The following is a 22,093-nucleotide window of genomic DNA, read 5'->3' on the forward strand; positions in this document are numbered from 1 at the left end:
TGAGAATTGGTTTCCAGATTGATAACAAGCTTAGTCAGATACAAGATTACATCATAGGTCTACTGACAAAGTTTGATCAAAACCATATATATAAAAGTTTACAAAATGGTTTTAAAAAACTACACAGCCAATCAGATTCAAGATCACATAATAAAAACTACACAACCAATCAGATGCAAGATCACATAATAAATATAACTGGGTCTTACTCAAAATAAAAATCATCCAACATCTTTTGATGTCTATTTACCAAGTTTTATTAAAATTCTGTCAGAAATGCAATCTCTCAACTAATTAACCTCAGCTAATAATGTGCAATTAATATGTGTAAATTAGTTTTGATAAAAATATTAGAAATAGAGTTGCTAAAATTATGACAAGCTCTGCCAGTCAGATAAAAATCTTACCATTTGTAAGCATGGATCTGCTTGTAATTGTACTTATCCAAGTTCTAGGTGATTTAAGCTTATTTTCCAAGTTTGATTAAAATTGTATCAGAAATACAAACTCTAGAATGGTAACAAGCTCATCCAATCAAATGCAAGATCACCTCAATAGTATGTGTAGATCCTGTGTATTGTTTTATTATATAAGCCCACATTTAAAGTTTTATCAAATTCAGAAAACCATTACGATTCCCAGAGTGGTAAGAAGCTCAACCAGTCAGACCCCAGATCACCTCATTAATATGCATGGATGTTACTCATTATCAGATTTGATATAAGTATATAAGCATATATTTCAAGCTTGATCTAAATCAGATAAGTTGGCTTCCAGAATGGTAACTTAAGACAGTGAGATGCAAGATTACTTTGTTAATATCAATAATTATCAAACTCATCCAAGATCTTGATGCTGTAAACCAATATTTCAAGCTTGACAAAAACATATCATAAATATTACTTCTTGAGTGGTAACAAGTACAAATGGATCAGAAATGTGGCCTCCTTGGCTGTAATTAAGTCAGTCAATCAGATGTAAAACTGCATCATTAATATGCATGGACCTCACTCGTTTTCAACTTTCTCCAAGATCTTGATGATATTAAGGTTATATTTCAAGTTTTATCAAAACCAGATCAGAAATTTGGCCTCCAGAGTAATTATATGGCCAGTAAATAAGATGAAAGATTACCTTAAGATAAGATCAACCTTACCTGGGTTTTTTTCAACTGCATCAAGCAGAATTAAACTTGCAGCCAAAATGGAAACATCAATTATCCACAAGAACACACAAAAACTAACTTTTTGCACATTTACTTTTTTTATAGAGTTTATATCAAAAGAACAGTGTTTCAAAACTAAATAGATATTTGTAATATTTTATCTTCTGCTTTTCTTGTTTTCTTCTCTTTCTTTCTTTAGACCATATTTATTTGGCAAGCAACTATAAAAATTGAGGCAATTATGACTTTAAATTCATATAGAGCAGCAGACCTGCCAACCCTAACAAGGCCTTCTCAGTAAGGCAGTTGATGTTTTTTTTTTTATACATAAGTTGGACCAGTTTTCAGTAAGGTGTAATAAAATATGTACTGCTACTATCATGCTGGAAAACATGCATTCAGGCATTCCTACTCTAGGCTGGAGAAGGACAACACCTTGAGCAGTGCGAGTTGTGAAGAGCACTTGTCATTCACGCAAGTAAAAGACAAGGGATTGAATATAATTTGGGAAAATTATACCCTTCAAGTCTGATAAGGAATAATTAGTTTTTCTGTGATAAAATTATAAATGCCGGTAGGTGGGTTGTATACTGTGTATTGTATTTGTGTAGGTTATATTCTGTATTGTATTTGTCTTGTATTCTAAGTATGCGTTTTGTATTGTTTTACATTTATAAATCCCACAATCAATGAGCTAGTGTTATTATTTAAACCCAAAATTACAGATAACTCACATCTGGATTTTACAGCAACCACATCCATAATTTGTGCTTTTATTCAATAAGTCCGTATTTTAAGGGTCATTTCTGTAAGACTTACAGCAAAATCATAACGGTTGGCATGTCTGCAGTAGTGTTGTACATTGAGTATAAACAATTGGCATAATTTAACAAACAAGAGTCCCTCAATGGGTTTGACTCTCTACTGGTTGCAAAGAATTTCCAGGAATTCAAGACAAGTCCTTTTCTTCCTTTCAAATGCTAAGTGCTAAGATTTTCAAGATGGCCTTTTGGATGCCATTTTTTAAGTTAGATAGACACCATTTTCATTTATAAACAACTTGACACCATAAAGTCTTTTAATGACAACCCATTGCTGATATGACATACACTCAGGAGAAATAGTGATTATAATATTTATTTCTGGTGTGTAACCAATAGGGCTAAAAATCACATAAAAGATGGCTTTTAATGGTTTACAAGTCAATAAAGTATTAATATCCTTTTGAAACTAAACACCTGGGTCTATGATGCTTGCAGTTAGATGTACATTATGTACAAACAAATCTAAACCTGAATCACTTCTAAAGAATGAAAAGGTATAAAGAGGATTGATAAAATTTCATACAAGGCCAGCCTAGACTTTTAATGGTTTTTATAAAATATAATTTTTTAAAATAAAATTAACCAAACTGCTACATCACCACCACAACCATCACTACTGTCATCGTTAAATGTGGATGGAAAGATAAGACACCTGGACAGTGCACTGCCTTTGTTCATGTGTCCTTCCACATTTGTATGTTACAATATAAAGGCTTCACAGTATTCTGTATTTTTTATTTTATACAGGTATCTGTGAATGCTACTATTAACCAATGACAAGAAGGCTAAGACCTGAGCTAGCATGTTGCAAAAGGTACTGTCTTACCTTCATTATGATTCAATGAAACTATAAAGAAAATCCATCAAATGATTTAGGAAAGCAAATGGAAAAACAATAGCAAAATAACTTAATGCAAATTTTTTTAAGTGATCATGGTTGACCCCAAGGTTAAATGGGCAACTGAGTGTATCACAGAAAGAACTGTCACATCTTTAAAATGATTTGCTCAAAGTATGGAAAAAATTCTAGAAAGGTGTATATGAAATATAAGGATATGAAAATACAAAACCTAACTCACTGATGCAAATTGTCTATGTGACCTTGATCCTAAGGTCAAAGAAGAACAAACATGTCACTGAATGAAATGTCTTAGCTTGATAATGATTTATTGAAGTATGAAGAAAATCTGTCAAGGGGTTTTGGAAAAGAAAGCAAAGGGCAGACTTTAACCAAAACTATAGTAGACACATTTTCTGTGAATGTGACCGTGATCAATTCTAAAAGTGACATGATGTTGCAGAATGAGTTATCTTTGTTTTATAATCATTCATCTTAAGCATGAAGAAAATCTGTCAAGGGGTTTAGGAAACACAACAAAATCTGTCAAGGGGTTTAGGAAACACAAGCAAATGAAAGAACTCAAACAAAAACTTTATTGCAAATTTTTCTATGACTGATCATGATACCAAACCCCGAAGCCAATGGGATGAATATAATACATCATTAAGGCTGCAAAATTTACCAAAATTTCTAAACATGCACACAGCATATAATAATCACAGTATTGCCATTTAATCAAAACAATTTTAAACTCAACCTTTCCAACAATTTGCACATTAGCCATACATGCCTTCAAGCCCAGACAATGTGCATACTACATCTTGCTCCTCAACCTTTGTTTCATTTGCTGTATATGCATCTCTTATTACGTCAACATTCAGTTTTTAAAGCATGTCATTGTTGAATACATTAATATTACGTCAACATTCAGTTTTTAAAGCATGTCATTGTATAATACATTGATATTACGTCAACATTCAGTTTTTAAAGCATGTCATTGTTGAATACATTGATATTACGTCAACATTCAGTTTCTAAAGCATGTCATAGCTGAATACATTGATATTACGTCAACATTCAGTTTTTAAAGCATGTCATTGTTGAATACATTACGTCAACATTCAGTTTTTAAAGCATGTCATTGTTGAATACATTACGTCAACATTCAGTTTTTAAAGCATGCCATTGTTGAATACATTGACAATTTAGGTAAATCATCCTTAGGCTTAGGATCATTGCGATATCGTTTCCTATATTTATGTCCATGATCAAAAAATCCAATATGGAACTAGACATGCAACTTAGATATGCTGACTGTAAGAAACTGCAATGGATAACTGAAAAAAAAAACAGAAAATGTGTTTCTTTAGATTAAAATGTTACTCATGGATGGTTGAAAAACATGTTTTCAAAGGTAAATACCTGTAATATATTTTAAGACATGCTTCTCAGCAAGGTGAGTTTGATGTGTGATGTTGTGTAATGTGTAGCACAACCAATTCTCGTCTGCTTCAACTTTCTTCCTACTGATGACATTCTAAATTTGAAAATCTTCAATACTTTAATTAAAGAATTAACAACAAATCTTATATGCAGATATGTTGCAGTATATAACTGTCACATGCATTACCAATTTTGTAAATGTTTACAAGCAGTAAACAAAGCCATTTCCAAGTGTAAACCCTAGTCATTCACGTCACAGAATAAACTGTCTTAGCTTCGTAATGATTCATGCCAAGTATGATGAAAATCTATTAAAAGAGGTTTAGGAAATATATGTGGATGAAAATATGAAACCAAAATCATTTAAAAAGAACTGTTAATGATGCCAGCATATGAAAAATAACTGCTACATCTCACTTCCCACTAACATGGGCTTGATAATAAAACTCCAAAACATCTTTTAGGTTTATTGCACTTATTCTAAGACAACAATAAAACTATTCTTCATTTTGTTCCTTTAAATACAAAAATTATATTGCACAGTTCTCCAGATGCATATTGTATTATTCTAAACAGGAGTACCATAAGCAGTACAATATATGCCCACATCATATTTAATCGTCCCAATGTACGGCACTGGTACAGCATTGCTGACTCTGGAGTTTAATGGCTCTCAGTGGTCTTGACCTCAATGATCTTGAACTAAACTTCCTTCATAACAGAATTACCATGACCTTGACCTCTGAATTTAGACCCTAAAATCTTATGGTTCTTTCTTACCCTATGTGGAAGCCAGCCACTAAGTATGGTCAAGGAATTTTAATCTAGCACAAAGGGTCATGTGCAAAACCTACTTTACTTCAAATTGCAATGCACCTGACATTGACCTTTATATCCCCATATCAAAAGGCCTTAAAGTGCAAACCCTCTGCAAACTTTTATTAAGGTATGCAGTCAAGTACTAAAGTCATTACAAGACAAGAGTCCCTTAAAGGGACTGATGCTATATGGGCCAAAAGATTTTCAAGGCATTCAGAATCATTTCTTCTTCTTTACTGCCAATTGCTGAAACCATCTCTGATATTTCGAAGCAATAACAAGAATTTCAAAGTAGCCACTGTGGCAGCTATATTGGAATTAGGGTTGGTATCATTTTCATTTAGGACAAATCAGACATTATTTCTGTAAACCCCATGTGAATATGACCATCCAATCAGACTGAGCAGCAATTACAAGATTTACATGATGGCAACCTTGGAGATCAGATCACCCCATGTCCTTAACCTTCAACTTTTTTAACCAAACTTCAATATTTTTTTTCCCTATCCCATGTGCAAGAAATCCACAAAGTTTGGTCCAGATCTGTGTTGTCAAACTAATCTGATTGTCCAGAAAAAAATTATTTTCTTTCAAACCCCAAGATCTGAAGTATCTTTCTTGCCCTAAGTGCAAGCCATCCACAATGTATGGTCAAGGAACTTAATTTAGAACAAAAGTACTGTGCAAAACCTATTTCAATGAGTCATCATGACCCTGACCTTGGACATTTTTACCCCAAAATCGACAGACCTCCAACAAATTGTCAGTGCAAGCACCCAAAAAACTTTCATCAAGGTATGTGGTCTACAACTAAAGTTAATATAAAGAAAAATCCTACTATTCTTCTGTAAATTACACTGACCAATTTGATAAAAATAAACCTCATTGATGCCTGTTGACTTTTTATCATAAGATACTGTGATTTGTGCTCACAAATTTGATGAATTTAAACTTCAATGAGGCATGTTGACTTCAGATCATGAGATATGGTTGGGTGGGGGTCCTCTCCATTGGTATCAATTATCACAGTTTAGCAAAATGACATTTTTACTGTACTTAAATTTTTGGAACTGGGGAAGGGGTTCTGTTTTTACACTGCTTTCTTTGTTTAACTTTAACATATGTGGTTTGTAGCATATAAACATAAAACTTTACACCTCAAAAATAAATCAAAAATAAATATGAATTCAAAGTAATATAATAAATATAAAATTGCTGCCCCAGGTTCTCATATTACTTTCTAATTTGCACTCAACTTTCATGGTAAGTTGATATGTACAAGTCATATCCAACTGCAAACAACATAATCTACCAGCAGATCAGGGTCTATGTAGTTTGTCCCACTGATTAGTCCTAACAAACTGCACAGACCCTAATCTGCCAGCACATAATGCAATGGCAAATCTAGGTTTGCAGTTTGCTGTTGAACTTGACTTGAGTAAATGAAAAGAATTTCTAAACAGAACATACATTTAATACTCTGACCAATCACTATACAGTGTCACATATGTTTCAAAAACAGATTTGTAGGTGCAAAACATGTGACAGATGCTTAGTCTAGCATTTACTGTGACATACAGCCAATAGGAAGTTCATGATATTTCTGGTACAGAATTAAGAACACATTTAGGGCATGCTAGAGGCAGTGGTCCCTTCCTACTATAATACTCAGTCAGCAAAGAAGATGTTCCTGGCATCTTCACTGGTGCAGATGTTAGCTCCTTTTTAAACTTTGTCAACTCTGACATAAATCCCACTTTGGTGAAGTAATGTCCACAAGTAAATAATACTGCATCAGTTCTCTGAGTGTCACCGCTAGATGGCACTGCCTGATCTTGGTCATGCAGCTGCTCATTCAGATGATCAATCTCACTCTTTTTCACAAAAATGAATTTCCTGGATTCAGAATTCTTGCTCAAATTCTGAATAATATCTTGCCAGAGTTGATCAAATGGAAGTTTATCTCCAGCAAATATGTCTTTTGGAAGGCTGTCCAAAATATTTCCTGTCACATATTGCTTGATTTTGGAGAACACAAAAGGATTAGATTTTTCAAAGTTGTTTTGAATGGAATGAAGAAATTTTTTCAAAACTCTAAGACAGAACTTGGGAGAGAAGCTATCCAGCAGATCTTTGGATATACCATCTGAAGAATCCGATTCACCACAATCTATGGATCTAAATATAAATAAATTAAAATTCATTTTAGTATTTATTTATAAATTTTACAAGTTATTTCAACTCAATCTGGAATCACTGTGTCATGCAATTATGGGCAGATAGAAATTAAATCAGTTCCTTTTCAAGTTACTTTCTATATTTGTACACAAATTAAACATTCAAGTTTCTTCTAATTACTTTTATACTCTACTTCTGCTATCATATTTGTTGAAATATGAATTTGGCAGTTCTACTTGCTAAAAAGCTTTGGTTGTTTTAAACCAGACAAGAGTTTCAGCTTGGTTTGGTGTTTTATAGTACAGCAAAACAAGCAGATTATTTAGTGCCAAAGAATTGGAATAAAGAATATTGCCCAGTGGGATACACCAAGGTAGCCGACCTAGGCCAATCCTATGGTTAACTGGACATGGACAAGAGAAAGGCAGGTAAATAACATGTTTTTTAAACCTTGATCTATTTGTGTAAAGGATCTTTAGCCCTTTCTACCAAAGAAAACTAATATTTTACAGAGACTGCATTCTATCAACACAAATTTTATAACATAAAATTATCTTGTTCCAATGCCAATGCAGCCACCAGAAAATTATAAAATTCTAGCATCTCTTAATTTTTGCAGAATGAAAACATGCAAGATACTGGTAAGATCAAACTTTTGCAAATTAATATTTTTACTGAACTAAAGTTCTTATCAAGAAAAATATTTTTTAAATTTTCAAGAAAACTGTGCAAAAGAAATGTATTCCAATGAAACATGTGTGATTCATAGTAAATGAGTTTACATGGTTTCCATAAACTAAATGACAACATAAACAGATGTGAGGTGTTTCTGGGAAGCCTTAAATACCTGAAGAGGTGAAGACCAAGAAGACCAGCAGTAGTGTCAAGTGTCGTATCCAGAAAAGCTTCTAGATCAGATGTAGACAGATGATGCTCTGACCAGTGCTGTAGGACCTACAACACACAGGATGCACCAAATCTGACTGATTCAATATAATTAATACAAATTTAAATCTCAAACTACTACAAAGATCTTTCTAAACAATGAACAAAAATCTCATGACAAGCTCTCATTTGTATTTTTTAATGATTCCATGCTCATGCTGTAAATTTCTGGAAATAACTAAGGGCTGTTCCATTAAAACATACATGGGATGCAAAGAAGGAACTTTTGAAGGGCTGTTCCATTAAAACATACCTGGGATGCAAGCAAGGAACTTTTAAAGGGCTGTTCCATTAAAACATACATGGGATGCAAGGAAGGCACTTTTAAAATGGGTTACTCACCCATAGATACAATTTAGAATTTTCTTATCATTAATATGAACTCTGTGAAATCAAAATACCCTGGCATATATATTTTTTTAAACTGCCTTCCCATGGTACCAGTATGTTTAAAAGGAACAGCACTAATTTCTTTCCAACTAAATTCCTATTTAATTACATCAAAAATTATATTACCTCTGAAAGTATACTGAAAGAAATACTTTTAGTCTGCACTGAGGTCATGAAAGTATATCACTGTGACCTCTTGTCTCATATGCTGCTTTAGCTCAAAGCAGGAAACATGGTCACAAATTTACACAGATATATGAGTACTGAACCCACAACTTTGGATTACGAGTCCGACACTCTACCAACTAAGCTATCATGGCTCTGACAAAGAAAAAAGAACTAAAGTCTGCTTTTCCTGCTGAAGAATGAAGATCAGCTGAAATGTAATTTAATCATGCATTCAAAGCGACTGAAACCAGTAAATGTCAGTAACAACCCTTTGTAAAAAGATTATTGATCCTACATTTGTGCTAAGGTCAGTTAAATTTTCAATTAAAAATGGATTCTTTACTGACTTAAAGTTTTTACATCAAAAGTACTCATTAATAATGCTATATTTGCCTGCTTCAGCATCTGTCTGAGCTCCTCCTCTCGGAATGCATCACTGGTCTTCTTTTCCAAGGCCAACCTAAATACAACAGAACACAATCTACAATATGACATGATCTACTGAGAACTTGGTTCCTATTATTCTTCCAGAATCTCTGAGTCTTTGTAGGCTTTTCAGTTTTCAAAATTGCCTTATTCAATAACACAAGGTGTAACCTACCACAGCATATCAATATATAATAGGGAATTCATCTACCAAATTACAACCAATTATATGTAAGGCATATCAACATGTAATAGGTGATTCTCTACCAAATTACATCCAATTATAATTTAAGGCATATCAACATGTAATAGGTAATTCATCTACCAAATTACAACCAATTATAATTTAAGGCATATCAACAAGTAATAGGTGATTCATCTACCAAATTATATCCAATTATATGTAAGGCATATCAACATGTAATAGGTAATTCATCTACCAAACTACATCCAATTATAATTTAAGGCATATCAACATGTAATAGGTGATTCTCTACCAAATTACATCCAATTATATTTAAGGCATATCAACATGTAATAGGTAATTCATCTACCAAATTACATCCAATTAATATATGTAAAGCATATCAACATGTAATATATGATTCATCTACATATGTACATCCAATTATATGTAAGGCATATCAACATGTAATAGGTAATTCATCTACCAAATTACATCCAATTAATATATGTAAAGCATATCAACATGTAATATATGATTCATCTACATATGTACATCCAATTATATGTAGGGCATATCAACATGTAATAGGTAATTCATCTACCAAATTACATCCAATTATATGTAAGGCATATCAACATGTAATAGGTGATTTGTCTACCAAATTACAACCAATTATAATGTAAGGCATATCAACATGTAATAGGTAATTCATCTGCCAAATTACATCCAATTATAATTTAAGGCATATCAACATGTAATAGGTGATTCATCTAACAAATTACATCCAATTATAATTTAAGGCATATCAACATGTAATAGGTTATTCATCTACCAAATTACATCCAATTATATTTAAAGCATATCAACATGTAATAGGTAATTCATCTACCAAATTACATCCAATTATAATTTAAGGCATATCAACATGTAATAGGTAATTCATCTACCAAATTACATCCAATTATATGTAAGGCACATCAACATGTAATAGGTGATTCTCTACCAAATTACATCCAATTATATGTAAGGCTCATCAACATGTAATAGGTAATTCATCTACCAAATTACATCCAATTATAATTTAAGGCATATCAACATGTAATAGGTAATTCATTTACCAAATTACATCCAATTATATGTAAGGCACATCAACATGTAATAGGTGATTCTCTACCAAATTACATCCAATTATATGTAAGGCAAATCAATATGTAATAGGTAATTCATCTACCAAATTACATCCAATTATAATGTAAGGCATATCAACATACATTCAATTATATGCAAAGTTTTCAGAGCTATGATGGTTACAAAAAGTAAGAATACAGAAACAGATAGATGGATGGATGGAATTGATGAAGACTCTAGGACTCCATATCTCAATGCTGGGCCCTAAAATGTATTGCATATAAAGATGCTTCAATAATTGTTCATTTTTATATTAAATAAAATCTGCAGACATAATTTTGACTTGAAGAAAATAATATCCTATTCTGATAGGATTTCCAATAAAAATGAGACATATATGCCCCTCTTGATCACCTTGGGGTCCAAGGAAGATCGAGGTTTCAAGACAAAGGATAGATTCCCATGAGCAGAAGCCTATGAAAGCAGGGGCCATCATGAGTGAAGCCACACCATTGCGGTAAAACTGCACATAGTTCATATTAACTGACAAGGTGTCTATCCCACCAATCCTGTATTGTGTAGCTAATATGGAGAGGAAGCTGGTTTGATATGAGAGGTGAGTCAAGAAAGTACCAGACATTGGTTCAAAGGTGCTTTATTCAAATATGACGGAATCCATTGGAAGATGCCATTTCAGATATAGGGTGAAAGCTTTCGGTAAAGAAAAGTGATAGTGATGGAAACTAACTTTTTCTCCAAGAGACAAAGGAGGAAGTTAGCAATTTGTGGTAACAAGGAAGTAAATGGAGATTCAAACTACTGGAAGAAAACTAACCACTTCTCTGCATATTTTTTAAAGCAGTAGGCCTCCTTGCTGGAGGAATTCAGTCCAACACTTGCTCTGTTAAACATTTTCTGCTGAGGGCTTACTTGATATGGTCTAGCCATGCATGTTCAGCAACTTTGGATTCAGGTGGAAGACCTGCATTCATGGTGGTTTCATCAGCCAGGGAAAGGCAGAATTATTCTGGGAATCTCTGATGTTAAGTTCAATAGATAGCTGATCAATGATTTTTCCCATTTAAGGAAAGTAATCAGGATCAGAAGGCATTCTGATTTCTTTGCTTTTTGCAAGACTCTGTGACTCAGAGGGGCTGGAGAAAAGTGTCTGCATCAAGACCATTCTAGTTATATGGAAACAGCACTGACTACTGAGGGTTTCAGATATGGGATTTGAGAGACAAAGGAAAGGTGCTTTGTATTCCACGTCATCGCACATGGGTCCAGATGTGCTGGCATCTGTGCAGATTGTGCAAGTTATAGTTTATAGTGGTTGATCCTGCAATAAATTATGTAAGATCATTAGATGGGACCTTATACATTCAGAACTGGAATCATTTGGTCCAGTGAACAAAGCTTTGGTCACAACTAGGATAGAAGAACTATTCGCACTGGTCTCGTGAACCTGTGGCTCTGGAAGAAGAAATCTGCTGCCACATTGAGGGAACTCAAGAAGCAAAGAAACTGCTGAGCTGATATTCTCTAAAGATAGATTCTGTTGATTTTCAAGACATGTTTCTGATGAAGACAGAAAATGGTTCCAATTCATTTTCAACTCCATACACAAACGGGTAAAATTCTGGGATCGGATGAGACTGAATCTGTCCTTGTTGCTGAGGAATCCAAAGTAAAACAAAAATAATGAACAAGGGATAACTCACCTAGTGCAGTTTTACAATGTCATCAACATAGTTGGAAGTTATGGACATGAAGCTCTCAAGGACATGTGACATGACTGTCTGTAATTCAAGTTAAGACCCAGGGACTGATTTTCAAACCAAAAGAGAATGATCTGAACTGGCATATAGTATCCCTGGACATTAACCTAACTGGCATATAGTATCCCTGGACATTAACCTAAGGAATATCTAGGAAGACTTGTGCATGAGAATATGTAGGTATACATCTTGAAGATCTAGGCCAATTGTAAAAGCTTCCTCTGAATGGCTTTCAAAACCAATCCTGATCAACCATGGTACCTAAATGTATTGGTTACAACTAATTAGATTATGATTGGATAAAACTCAGATGAAGCTTGCCACGGACCTTTGTGACTCAGATCTATTACTGGAATAAGCTTGCCACTGGCCTAAGAACAGTCATGAGTAAAATTCAAATGAGTTTACATTGCGAATAAGCTCTACCATCGTTTTGTGGAACTTTGTGGCAGAATCTCTCCAATTTCATGGTGAAGCATTGAAGTCTAGCCCCCATAACTCAAATGGGTAACATAAGCATGGAGTAATTTTCTGTTAGATGTATAGAAACCATGTAGAAAACAATCTTTGTGCTCGAAGTTTTGTTGTTTCTGACTCTTGGAAACTGTTTGGCATGCCCAGGCCTTTAATGAGAGACAATAGTGACATACACAGGTGAAATCAATCAAGCATTGCACTGAATTTACTGTGAAGTGGATGCGAACAATGAAAATATTTTGTTAAGTAAATTATATGCAAAAACTTGCAACATATAATAACAAGCAATTACTTGTAAAATTAATTCATAGACCAGGTCAAGTACTGAGTTGAAATGAAATATAACAGAATCAAGAGCAGGCAATTTAAATGGCACGCACAAGATTATAATGTGATGAAGTTAGAAGTGTGTTATATTTATCTATGATGGAGACTGAGCATGAAATAGGAAGAAATATGGCTGGAACATATTTTACTAGTGTAAGAAAACTCCACAGAATTGCCCAGAAGTGGATCCATAATTTGTGAGGGCTTAAGAGAAAACATGCTTTACTGCGTGAGTCAAAGTAGTCATTGATGAATCAACAGGATTGGCACCAATCCCTTGAAGGGAAGCCTCCTTTTCGTACTTCCACACTGGCAATCAAATGCTTTGTTAGCACTTTTGTTGCTAAAACAAACCTGAAAGGGCTGAATTTTTGACATAGCTGATTTAACCTCACTAATGTATTATGATTAGGTAATGTATATAAGAAGATACAGTGGTGCCATCTATGAAAGGAAAAAAGAGAACTTGAGAAAGGAAACAAGTCATAAATGAAGCTAAAAACCAAGACAATATTGGTTACTTTGGGGGTATTAATTGTGTTTATCATAAAAAGTTGATGTTCATTTTTTGACAATGATAACTGCGATGGAATTTGACACTGAAAATATTTAGATTATCTATCTTCAGCACACTTGGATATGAAGAGAGATACACATAAAACACAATATAACACAATATACAAGTACAATGTGTCAAAACTTTAGGATGGTGAGATAAATGCTAGTTGAATAAAATAAGTCACCAGTTTTCCAGGGAAATCGGTAATTGACCTTTATTCACTGGGTCAGAGCTACCTCCTTTTACATACAAATGTAACACCTTCAGTATATTATGGTGTGAAGCAGACACATGCAAAAATGTAGAGAGGGTGTCATGTCATTATTTCCTATTTAGTTTACATATCATGACAACAGGCCATCTTATAAGCTGGTCTACGGCCAATATACTTAAAAGTCGAGATCATAACACTGGTATAATACAAATAGAAAAGCATGATATAATAATTTGTTAAAAGATATCAAATGCAGTGAAAGGTAAATTAATCTTGCTTTGCTCTGGGCTTTATTTTAGCAATGGATTGATCAATATCAAAGAAAAGAAACATAAATGGAAAATGAAAATTACATGGAATGACATAAAGAGAATGTAAAAATTTTAAATAGGAGAACTGATATAGTTTCAACTGATCTGTAAATGTGGATCTCTTTTCTTCTGTTTTGAATATAATGCCTACTGTACTCAACATTCTACATCAACGACTATCCTGTTTTGAATATAATGCCTACTATACTCAACATCCTGTATCAACCACTATCCTGTTTTGAATATAAGTAATGCCTACTGTACTCAACATCCTGTATCAATGACTATCCTGTTTTGAATATAAGTAATGCCTACTGTACTCAACATCCTGTATCAACCACTATCCTGTTTTGAATATAAGTAATGCCTACTGTACTCAACATCCTGTATCAACTACTATCCTGTTTTGAATATAAGTAATGCCTACTGTACTCAACATCCTGTATCAACGACTATCCTGTTTTGAATATAAGTAATGCCTACTGTACTCAACATCCCGTATCAACCACTATCCTGTTTTGAATATAAGTAATGCCTACTGTACTCAACATCCCGTATCAACGACTATCCTGTTTTGAACATAAGTAATGCCTACTGTACTCAACATCCCGTATCAACCACTATCCTGTTTTGAATATAAGTAATGCCTACTGTACTCAACATCCTGTATCAACCACTATCCTGTTTTGAATATAAGTAATGCCTACTGTACTCAACATCCTGTATCAACCACTATCCTGTTTTGAATATAAGTAATGCCTACTGTACTCAACATCCCGTATCAACCACTATCCTGTTTTGAATATAAGTAATGCCTACTGTACTCAACATACCGTATCAACCACTATCCTGTTTTGAATATAAGTAATGCCTACTGTACTCAACATCCCGTATCAATGACTATCCTGTTTTGAATAAAAGTAATGCCTACTGTACTCAACATCCCGTATCAACCACTATCCTGTTTTGAATATAAGTAATGCCTACTGTACTCAACATCTTGTATCAACCACTATCCTGTTTTGAATATAAGTAATGCCTACTGTACTCAACATCCCATATGAACAACTATCCTGTTTTGAATATAAGTAATGCCTACTGTACTCAACATCCCGTATCAACCACTATCCTGTTTTGAATATAAGTAATGCCTACTGTACTCAACATCTCGTATCAACCACTATCCTGTTTTGAATATAAGTAATGCCTACTGTACTCAACATCCCATATTAACAACTATCCTGTTTTGAATATAAGTAATGCCTACTGTACTCAACATCCCATATCAACCACTATCCTGTTTTGAATATAAGTAATGCCTACTGTACTCAACATCCTGTATCAACCACTATCCTGTTTTGAATATAAGTAATGCCTACTGTACTCAACAGCCTGTATCAAGACTATCCTGTGCTACCAGGTATAAAAAATATAAATACATTCTCAGGCTTAAATTCAGACTCAACCCATAATCTGACATTTGACCGGTCAGTTCTTGGACATAATTAGATGTCAGAATTTTCAGTTGGATCTCAGTTTGAGCATGATGATGTTTTTATACCCACCAGGTCAGCTTCCTTCTAGAAATGTTAATTCTCACACCAAATCATCAGTACTCTCACACCAAATCATCAGTACTCGAATAAGATTAATAATTCAGCATTTGTCTATCCTTGGCACAAAAGCAAAATAAATGGTGAGTTACTTTTTGTCTATTGCAATCTTTGCAGGCTTTTAAAAAGTGTCATTATACACCAGAAGATCAGGGTCTATGTTGTTTGTTCTACTGATTACTCCTAACACACTGCATAGACCCAGAAACACTGGTGCATTACAGATCTGGGTCTGTGTAGTTTACAGATGGACTTGAGTTGTAAGCAATTATACATGGTATAACTGATGAACAAGATCATAATCTTTCATATTTTCACTCTGCTTCATGCTGCTTTCCAACACAAATTTTCTTTTCTATATTAGGAAACTGCAGTAGACTGAGACTTGTACACGAGTATATTATGTCAGGAAAATTGTGCCTTTAAGTTTTGATATGACATTTTGACACAGCAAAGTAAAAATTAAATATTTTGTATCTATCAAGGCTCAAGTCAAAAATATATTTGGAGACAGATGACTTTAAAACCTGCTTCAATTAACTGTTTATGTAAACACAGTAAACAAACCTGTAGAACCTGACCTACCTGTAGTAATGTTTTAAGATCTTGACAGACTGGCCACTGAATTCATCTCTATTTGCTTTCTGTCCAGCTACTGCTCTAAGGTGGAAAGTTAGGGCCTGTTGAAATAGTACTGGTAAGTTTAAATAATAATAACTAATTAATAAGGATACCAATATAATCAACCATCTGTCATGCACAATATCTTAACACTGACAAGGTGTCATAAAGGTATATATGTTAAAAGGCTTTCAATGAGACTCCCAACCCCATCCCATTTTAAAAAACACTATTGTCCACATGCCACCTTTATTATTATTACAGCAAAACCTGTCATAAGCTACCTCTACTATGAGTGACCACCTGACCACCTGTCATTTATGACTACAATCATCAGGCATGGATCAATTTTATTATAAAAATGAACATTTGTAAACAACTAACTACAGAACATGAATTGATACTAATTTCATGCACTATAAGATTCAAATCAATCCTTTACCCTAATAAAAAAACATGTACCATGCTTAGAAATGACGCCATACATGAACATCTAAACCGGTGGGCTGAAATTACATCTGGCATGAAACTGGTGACAGTGACAAAGAATATTCTGATATCAAAAATAAAGCATAGCTCCCTCTTAATTACATGAGGGCAAATACAGAAGAATAAATTAAAGAAAAGCAATTTGGTAATCATTTCATTTTTGGGTAAAGTGATGGATGAGTTGTAAAAAATATTTTTCTATATGTCTGTTTACCTAGACTCTTTCCTAATGAAACAAGAAAATACCTAACACAATCCTCCGAACATGATGCCTAAACTGCTGACTCATCATAATTTTTATATAACCAGGATTCTGAAGTGGGATTAAATATTATTTAACCAATGCCTGACATCACAACACATATGCAGACAATTAATAAAACCATACATCTGCAATCCTATCAAAGGACCGTTTAAACGAAGCTAGAATTTTAGTGGTTATATTAACTTATTAAGAATGACCCTCTTTCTAAAAATAGATGCATTCACAAGTGGGCTGCATTGATTCAGTTGGAAAGAATGTTTTAGTTCATTAATATGCCAATTTAATGATTTAATGTGTTATGTATAAATAGTTATGGTATGGTTTTACTGACAATAAAGAAATTGAGACGATCAAAATGGTATGAAGACATGCGTACATTTGCTTTCATGTACATGTTACAGGGTGTTTCAAAACGAAGTTTTAAAAAAAAATTCAACTGCCATATTTAGTGAAATTGTATAAAGGAAAAAACAATTCTTGTTTAAGGGTACTGATTAAGCATTTTTACTAACTTGCAATTACAATTCTGTAATCTGGTTACTCCTATCAGTTAAAATTCATTACAATGCTTAGCTTCTACAGTGTTCTAATATCATATGGCCGAAACACTGTATAAGAATATACATACAGCAAAGTTTATACTTGAAAAGAATATTGCTGATATGCATACTGAGAAACAGAGGGCATAATTCAAATAAGAGAATGAAAACACACACACACACACATATTGCATATCTTTCTTTGCTTCCAAATCTTCCACATCTCTCTGTTCAGTTCTCACTTCTCCTTGCTTGATCCAAAAGGAGATGTCACTTCTCCCTAAAATTTAAGTCTAGCTTGACCCCTGATATTAGGTCACATTCCATGGTTATGGCCCATACTTCAGTGTAACATTCAAGGTCATCACCAGGAAAAATGTAACTTTTTGACTTAATTTTTTGTCTGGGTAGTAACTTTTGAGCAACCTAACTGTGTACATAAACTGTCAATATGATTAACCACCTGCATCCCTCCCATAAGATCCCTGGGTGGAAGTCAGTGGTTACATATATTCACAATTCCAGTAGGATTTTGAATACTTTTATGATCAAACCTTATAAATATAAATCTCAGCAGGAGGAAACATAACACCATATATATTCAATTATAACTCCAGTCCAAATGCAAACAGCATAGACCCTGATCTGCTGCAAAATTAATGGCAGCAGATCAAGGTCTATGTTGTTTGTTCTATAAATTCATCCCACCAAAAATGCACAGACTCACATCCATCCGCCAGCACATTATGCAATACTAGATCTGGGTCAATGCAGTTTGTAGTTGGATACAATTTATACGTAAGTATATTTGGTATTTGTAGCATGTTTGTTATGACTCCCAGATCATGGTTTACGAGGAGGGTCTAGGTTAGTGGATGGAGGGCAAGGGGGAGAACATGTAATAAAAAGTATGGAGATCTGCAATGGCAAACAACAGAAGTAACTCTAGTCCTTGTTTTGTTGCTTCTTAAGTTTATACATAGATTACTTTAGAAGAGTTATTTTGAATCTACTGAACAATGATGGTCACCTGCAACGGTCATTTAAAACACTCACCTAGTGTATATACTCTCTATTAATTTGAGTCTATCCATAAACAACACAGACCATGATCTGCCATCGTATAATGTGCTGGCAGTCAAGGTTTATGTTGTTTGTTCTACTGATTACTCCTACAACTGCACAGACCCAGATCTGCCAGTGCATTATACAACCCATAACTGGATCCAAGCAGTTTGCAGTTGGCCTCATCTTACAAGTGAGTATTTATGGTAAGTCAGATGACCTCTATGAAACAATCACTCTTCTTAAACAGCCACTTTCTCAGTATTCCTAAAGGCAAATTAGAGAGGAAATGAACCTGTGTGATGCAGCTACCTGTAGAAAGAGGCCAAATTTGCCATGCTCCAGAGGTGGTTTTATAAAATCTGACTTTGCATGTACAACATGTATCGAAATTATCAATGTCATACATGGTATTTTTACCTGTGAATAATTCTTCAAATGGCTGTTGACACTGGCTGCACTACACCAGTCCTCCATGTCAAGACACCTTCTCATTAAATGATGTTCATCACACACACCAGGCACATACTGAAAAGCAGACAATATTCTCACCATGATGCAGAGAGCTTATAGTATTGACCAGAAATCTATGTATTGATAACTTACTGGGATGGTAATTATAAATGTAAAATGCATGCATTTTCTATATCTGATCTATAACAGGAATGTTTTTAATCACTTATAAGAGGACTCAAATGGCAAACGGCACTGACCCAGATCTGCCAGTGCATCAGATCTGGGTCTATGCAGTTTGCTATGAGTAATCAATTAATCAAGTGACACAGACCCTGATCTGCAATTCATAATGAGAATAATACAGAAGTAACCAAGAACAACTAATATTAATTCCAGTACCCCTCTGGTAAGTCATTTAAAAAAATGATTATCAGTTCTACAGTGTACTGAGAAAACAGAAGAACAAGAAAAGATGTTAAGAAAATGTACTGGAACATGTAATATCTATTTTCAATTTTCTACATCTATCAGGATGCCATGGACAGTACTATTTTTAATGCATACAAATTTTTAGTTTAAGAATTCTGCAACCAGAGGTATCCACATAACAACATTAGGTGAGAAACTATAAGTTTGAGTCATTAGAAAAATTAGGTCACAGTAACCAGGTTTTGAAATATTATAGTGAGGTCTAATATGCATCCATAACATGGACCTTAATTTTTCCAGCAGGAAAATGGCCTACATTAAATTCAAAATTTCTTATCTCTGTTCTACTTTGGCATTCCATTTTACCCACAGGGTATCTGACTAAACTTATTCAGATATGGTCTGAGGTTCATGTAAAGACTCAAATAACATCTGAAATTGTATGAAAGGCATATTGTTATAAATCAATTTGCTTTCATATGAGTAAATTATTTTTATGGAGGCAGGGGTATATAGTAATCCAAGTGTCCATCAGACTAGTCCCAAAGTTAATGATAGACTGCATTGAAGATAGGCAAATATTATGGTTATCCATGTGTAATGACAAATCACTTCAATGGAATCTGGTGAACACAGGATTCAGAGTTTTCAATGGATGAATCGCCACATAAATTTGTACATAGCATGGTTATCATTTTAAGATGCTATACAAATCATTTTGAACCTCTCTGGTAGCCTAAGTGGTTAGAGAATCTGCCTCAGATGTGAGAGGTAAAGGGGTCATACCACAGCCAAGTCAAACCAAAGACTTATATTTTGTAATAGCGGTTGCCTCGTTTGGTACACAGCATTAATAGGTTAGTGTTAGGACTGGTCAGCCTGGTGTCAGGATAATGTGACTGGGTGGGACATCATGCTACATTTCTGCAGCATGATGCCACAGTACTATATATATATATATATATATATATATATATATATATATATATATATATACACACACACACACTCTATAGCAATACGACTCAAACTGTTAAAGCTATGTTAAAAATCCTAAACACACACACACACACAGACACACTATAGCAATGACTCAGATTGTTAAAGCTATGTTAAAAATCCTAGACACACACACACACACACATACACACACACACACACACACACACACACACTACAGCAATATGACTCAAATTGTTAAAGCTACGTTAAAAATCCAAAACACACACACACACTATAGCAACATGCCTCAAATTGTTAAAGCTACATTAAAAATCCAGAAAACACACACACACACACACACACACACACACTATAGCAATATGACTCAAATTGTTAAAGCTATGTTAAAAATCCAAAACACACACACACACACACACTTAGCTTTCATAATTTTTGTTGGAGCTATTGTCCATTATGTTGCGTAGATGAATTCAGTGTACGATGGAATCTTGAGAATACAATGTGATGCATTTTTTTATGGAGTGAAACCTGGTACATATTAATGTCATCATCTAAAAATGCACATACTGGCAAATTTTTGTGCTCCCATGCATTTTGTAGAAGCTATTGCCTCTTTTGACTGACAGCTGGCTGCAATATATAACATACTATGTCACTGCAGCTAACCTTGCAGTTTTCACTGGATTGCAGTAGTTCATCATCAGAAGATATGCATGTTTATCCATAATTTTACTGTTTTCATTAAGAGTTACGAGTTTGTTTTTATTATAGACTCATCTTCATCATTGAGGGTGGAATTTGGAGAAGCAGGGTTATATTTATGCTACCAAATGCTCACCATTCTTTTAGTTATGTAAAAACTAATTTTTAGAGTAAAATATGTTTCTTTGAAAATAGTACATGTGGAATGTGTCCATTACTTCAAATCCAGCCATACCAAGATAAAGAGATGTTTCCCATGCCTTTTGGCTTGTTTAAGCAACTAAAGAGCTAAAAAGTCATTTTCTTGCAATGTCAAAGTCAGTTATGAGTGATTTCCCCTTGGACAGAGGGATTGGTAGCAAATCACATACATTCATTAGTTACTACTAAGGTGGCGCTATACAGTATCGCATTTTGCATAGGGTTAGGATTTTAAAGAAAAAGAATGTCCCCGGCTTTCCTCACTGGTTATACTGGCTATTTAAAAAAGACCTTGTATATCTTAGGTATAATGTAAAGAACCTTTAATTCCCTTTATTTTGGTGTATGATTGATGGGTGTACTATGGGTTATAGAGTATACAGCTTGGCTTTACTTCAAATGTGCACCTTTCAAAAAAGTGCTAGCTCTACTTGGTCATTTTCACTTCCTGAACTTCAGAGGTAAATTGTATAAAAAAGAGCCAATAACTTTTTTTACATTTTATATATTTGGTAATTCATTAATTGCACTTTCAGAAGCTGGTATTGTCTAGTCGGGCAAAATTCATTT

The 22,093-nt window shown here is 34.0% G+C and overlaps 1 protein-coding gene across 1 annotated transcript in view; it reads right to left on the minus strand.

Annotated features, from left to right (window-relative positions):
• Positions 1 to 3,409: 3,409 nt before the first annotated feature.
• The window catches only part of LOC149788949 (uncharacterized), a 145,616-nt gene continuing 126,932 nt past the window's right edge, over positions 3,410 to 22,093 (minus strand). Inside the window, exons 27-31 of the mRNA XM_089975093.1 lie at positions 19,193 to 19,300; positions 16,379 to 16,473; positions 9,167 to 9,233; positions 8,118 to 8,224; positions 3,410 to 7,270 (exon numbers count right to left, since the gene is read on the minus strand). Coding sequence (XP_089831219.1) covers positions 6,685 to 7,270; positions 8,118 to 8,224; positions 9,167 to 9,233; positions 16,379 to 16,473; positions 19,193 to 19,300 — 963 coding nt within the window. The 3' untranslated portion in view covers positions 3,410 to 6,684. The remainder of the gene's footprint in view (positions 7,271 to 8,117; positions 8,225 to 9,166; positions 9,234 to 16,378; positions 16,474 to 19,192; positions 19,301 to 22,093) is intronic.

This window comes from Sinohyriopsis cumingii, chromosome 11 (genome assembly GCF_028554795.1).
Source record: "Sinohyriopsis cumingii isolate HCF-2022 chromosome 11, ASM2855479v2, whole genome shotgun sequence".
NCBI classification, from domain to species: Eukaryota; Metazoa; Mollusca; class Bivalvia; order Unionida; family Unionidae; genus Sinohyriopsis; species Sinohyriopsis cumingii.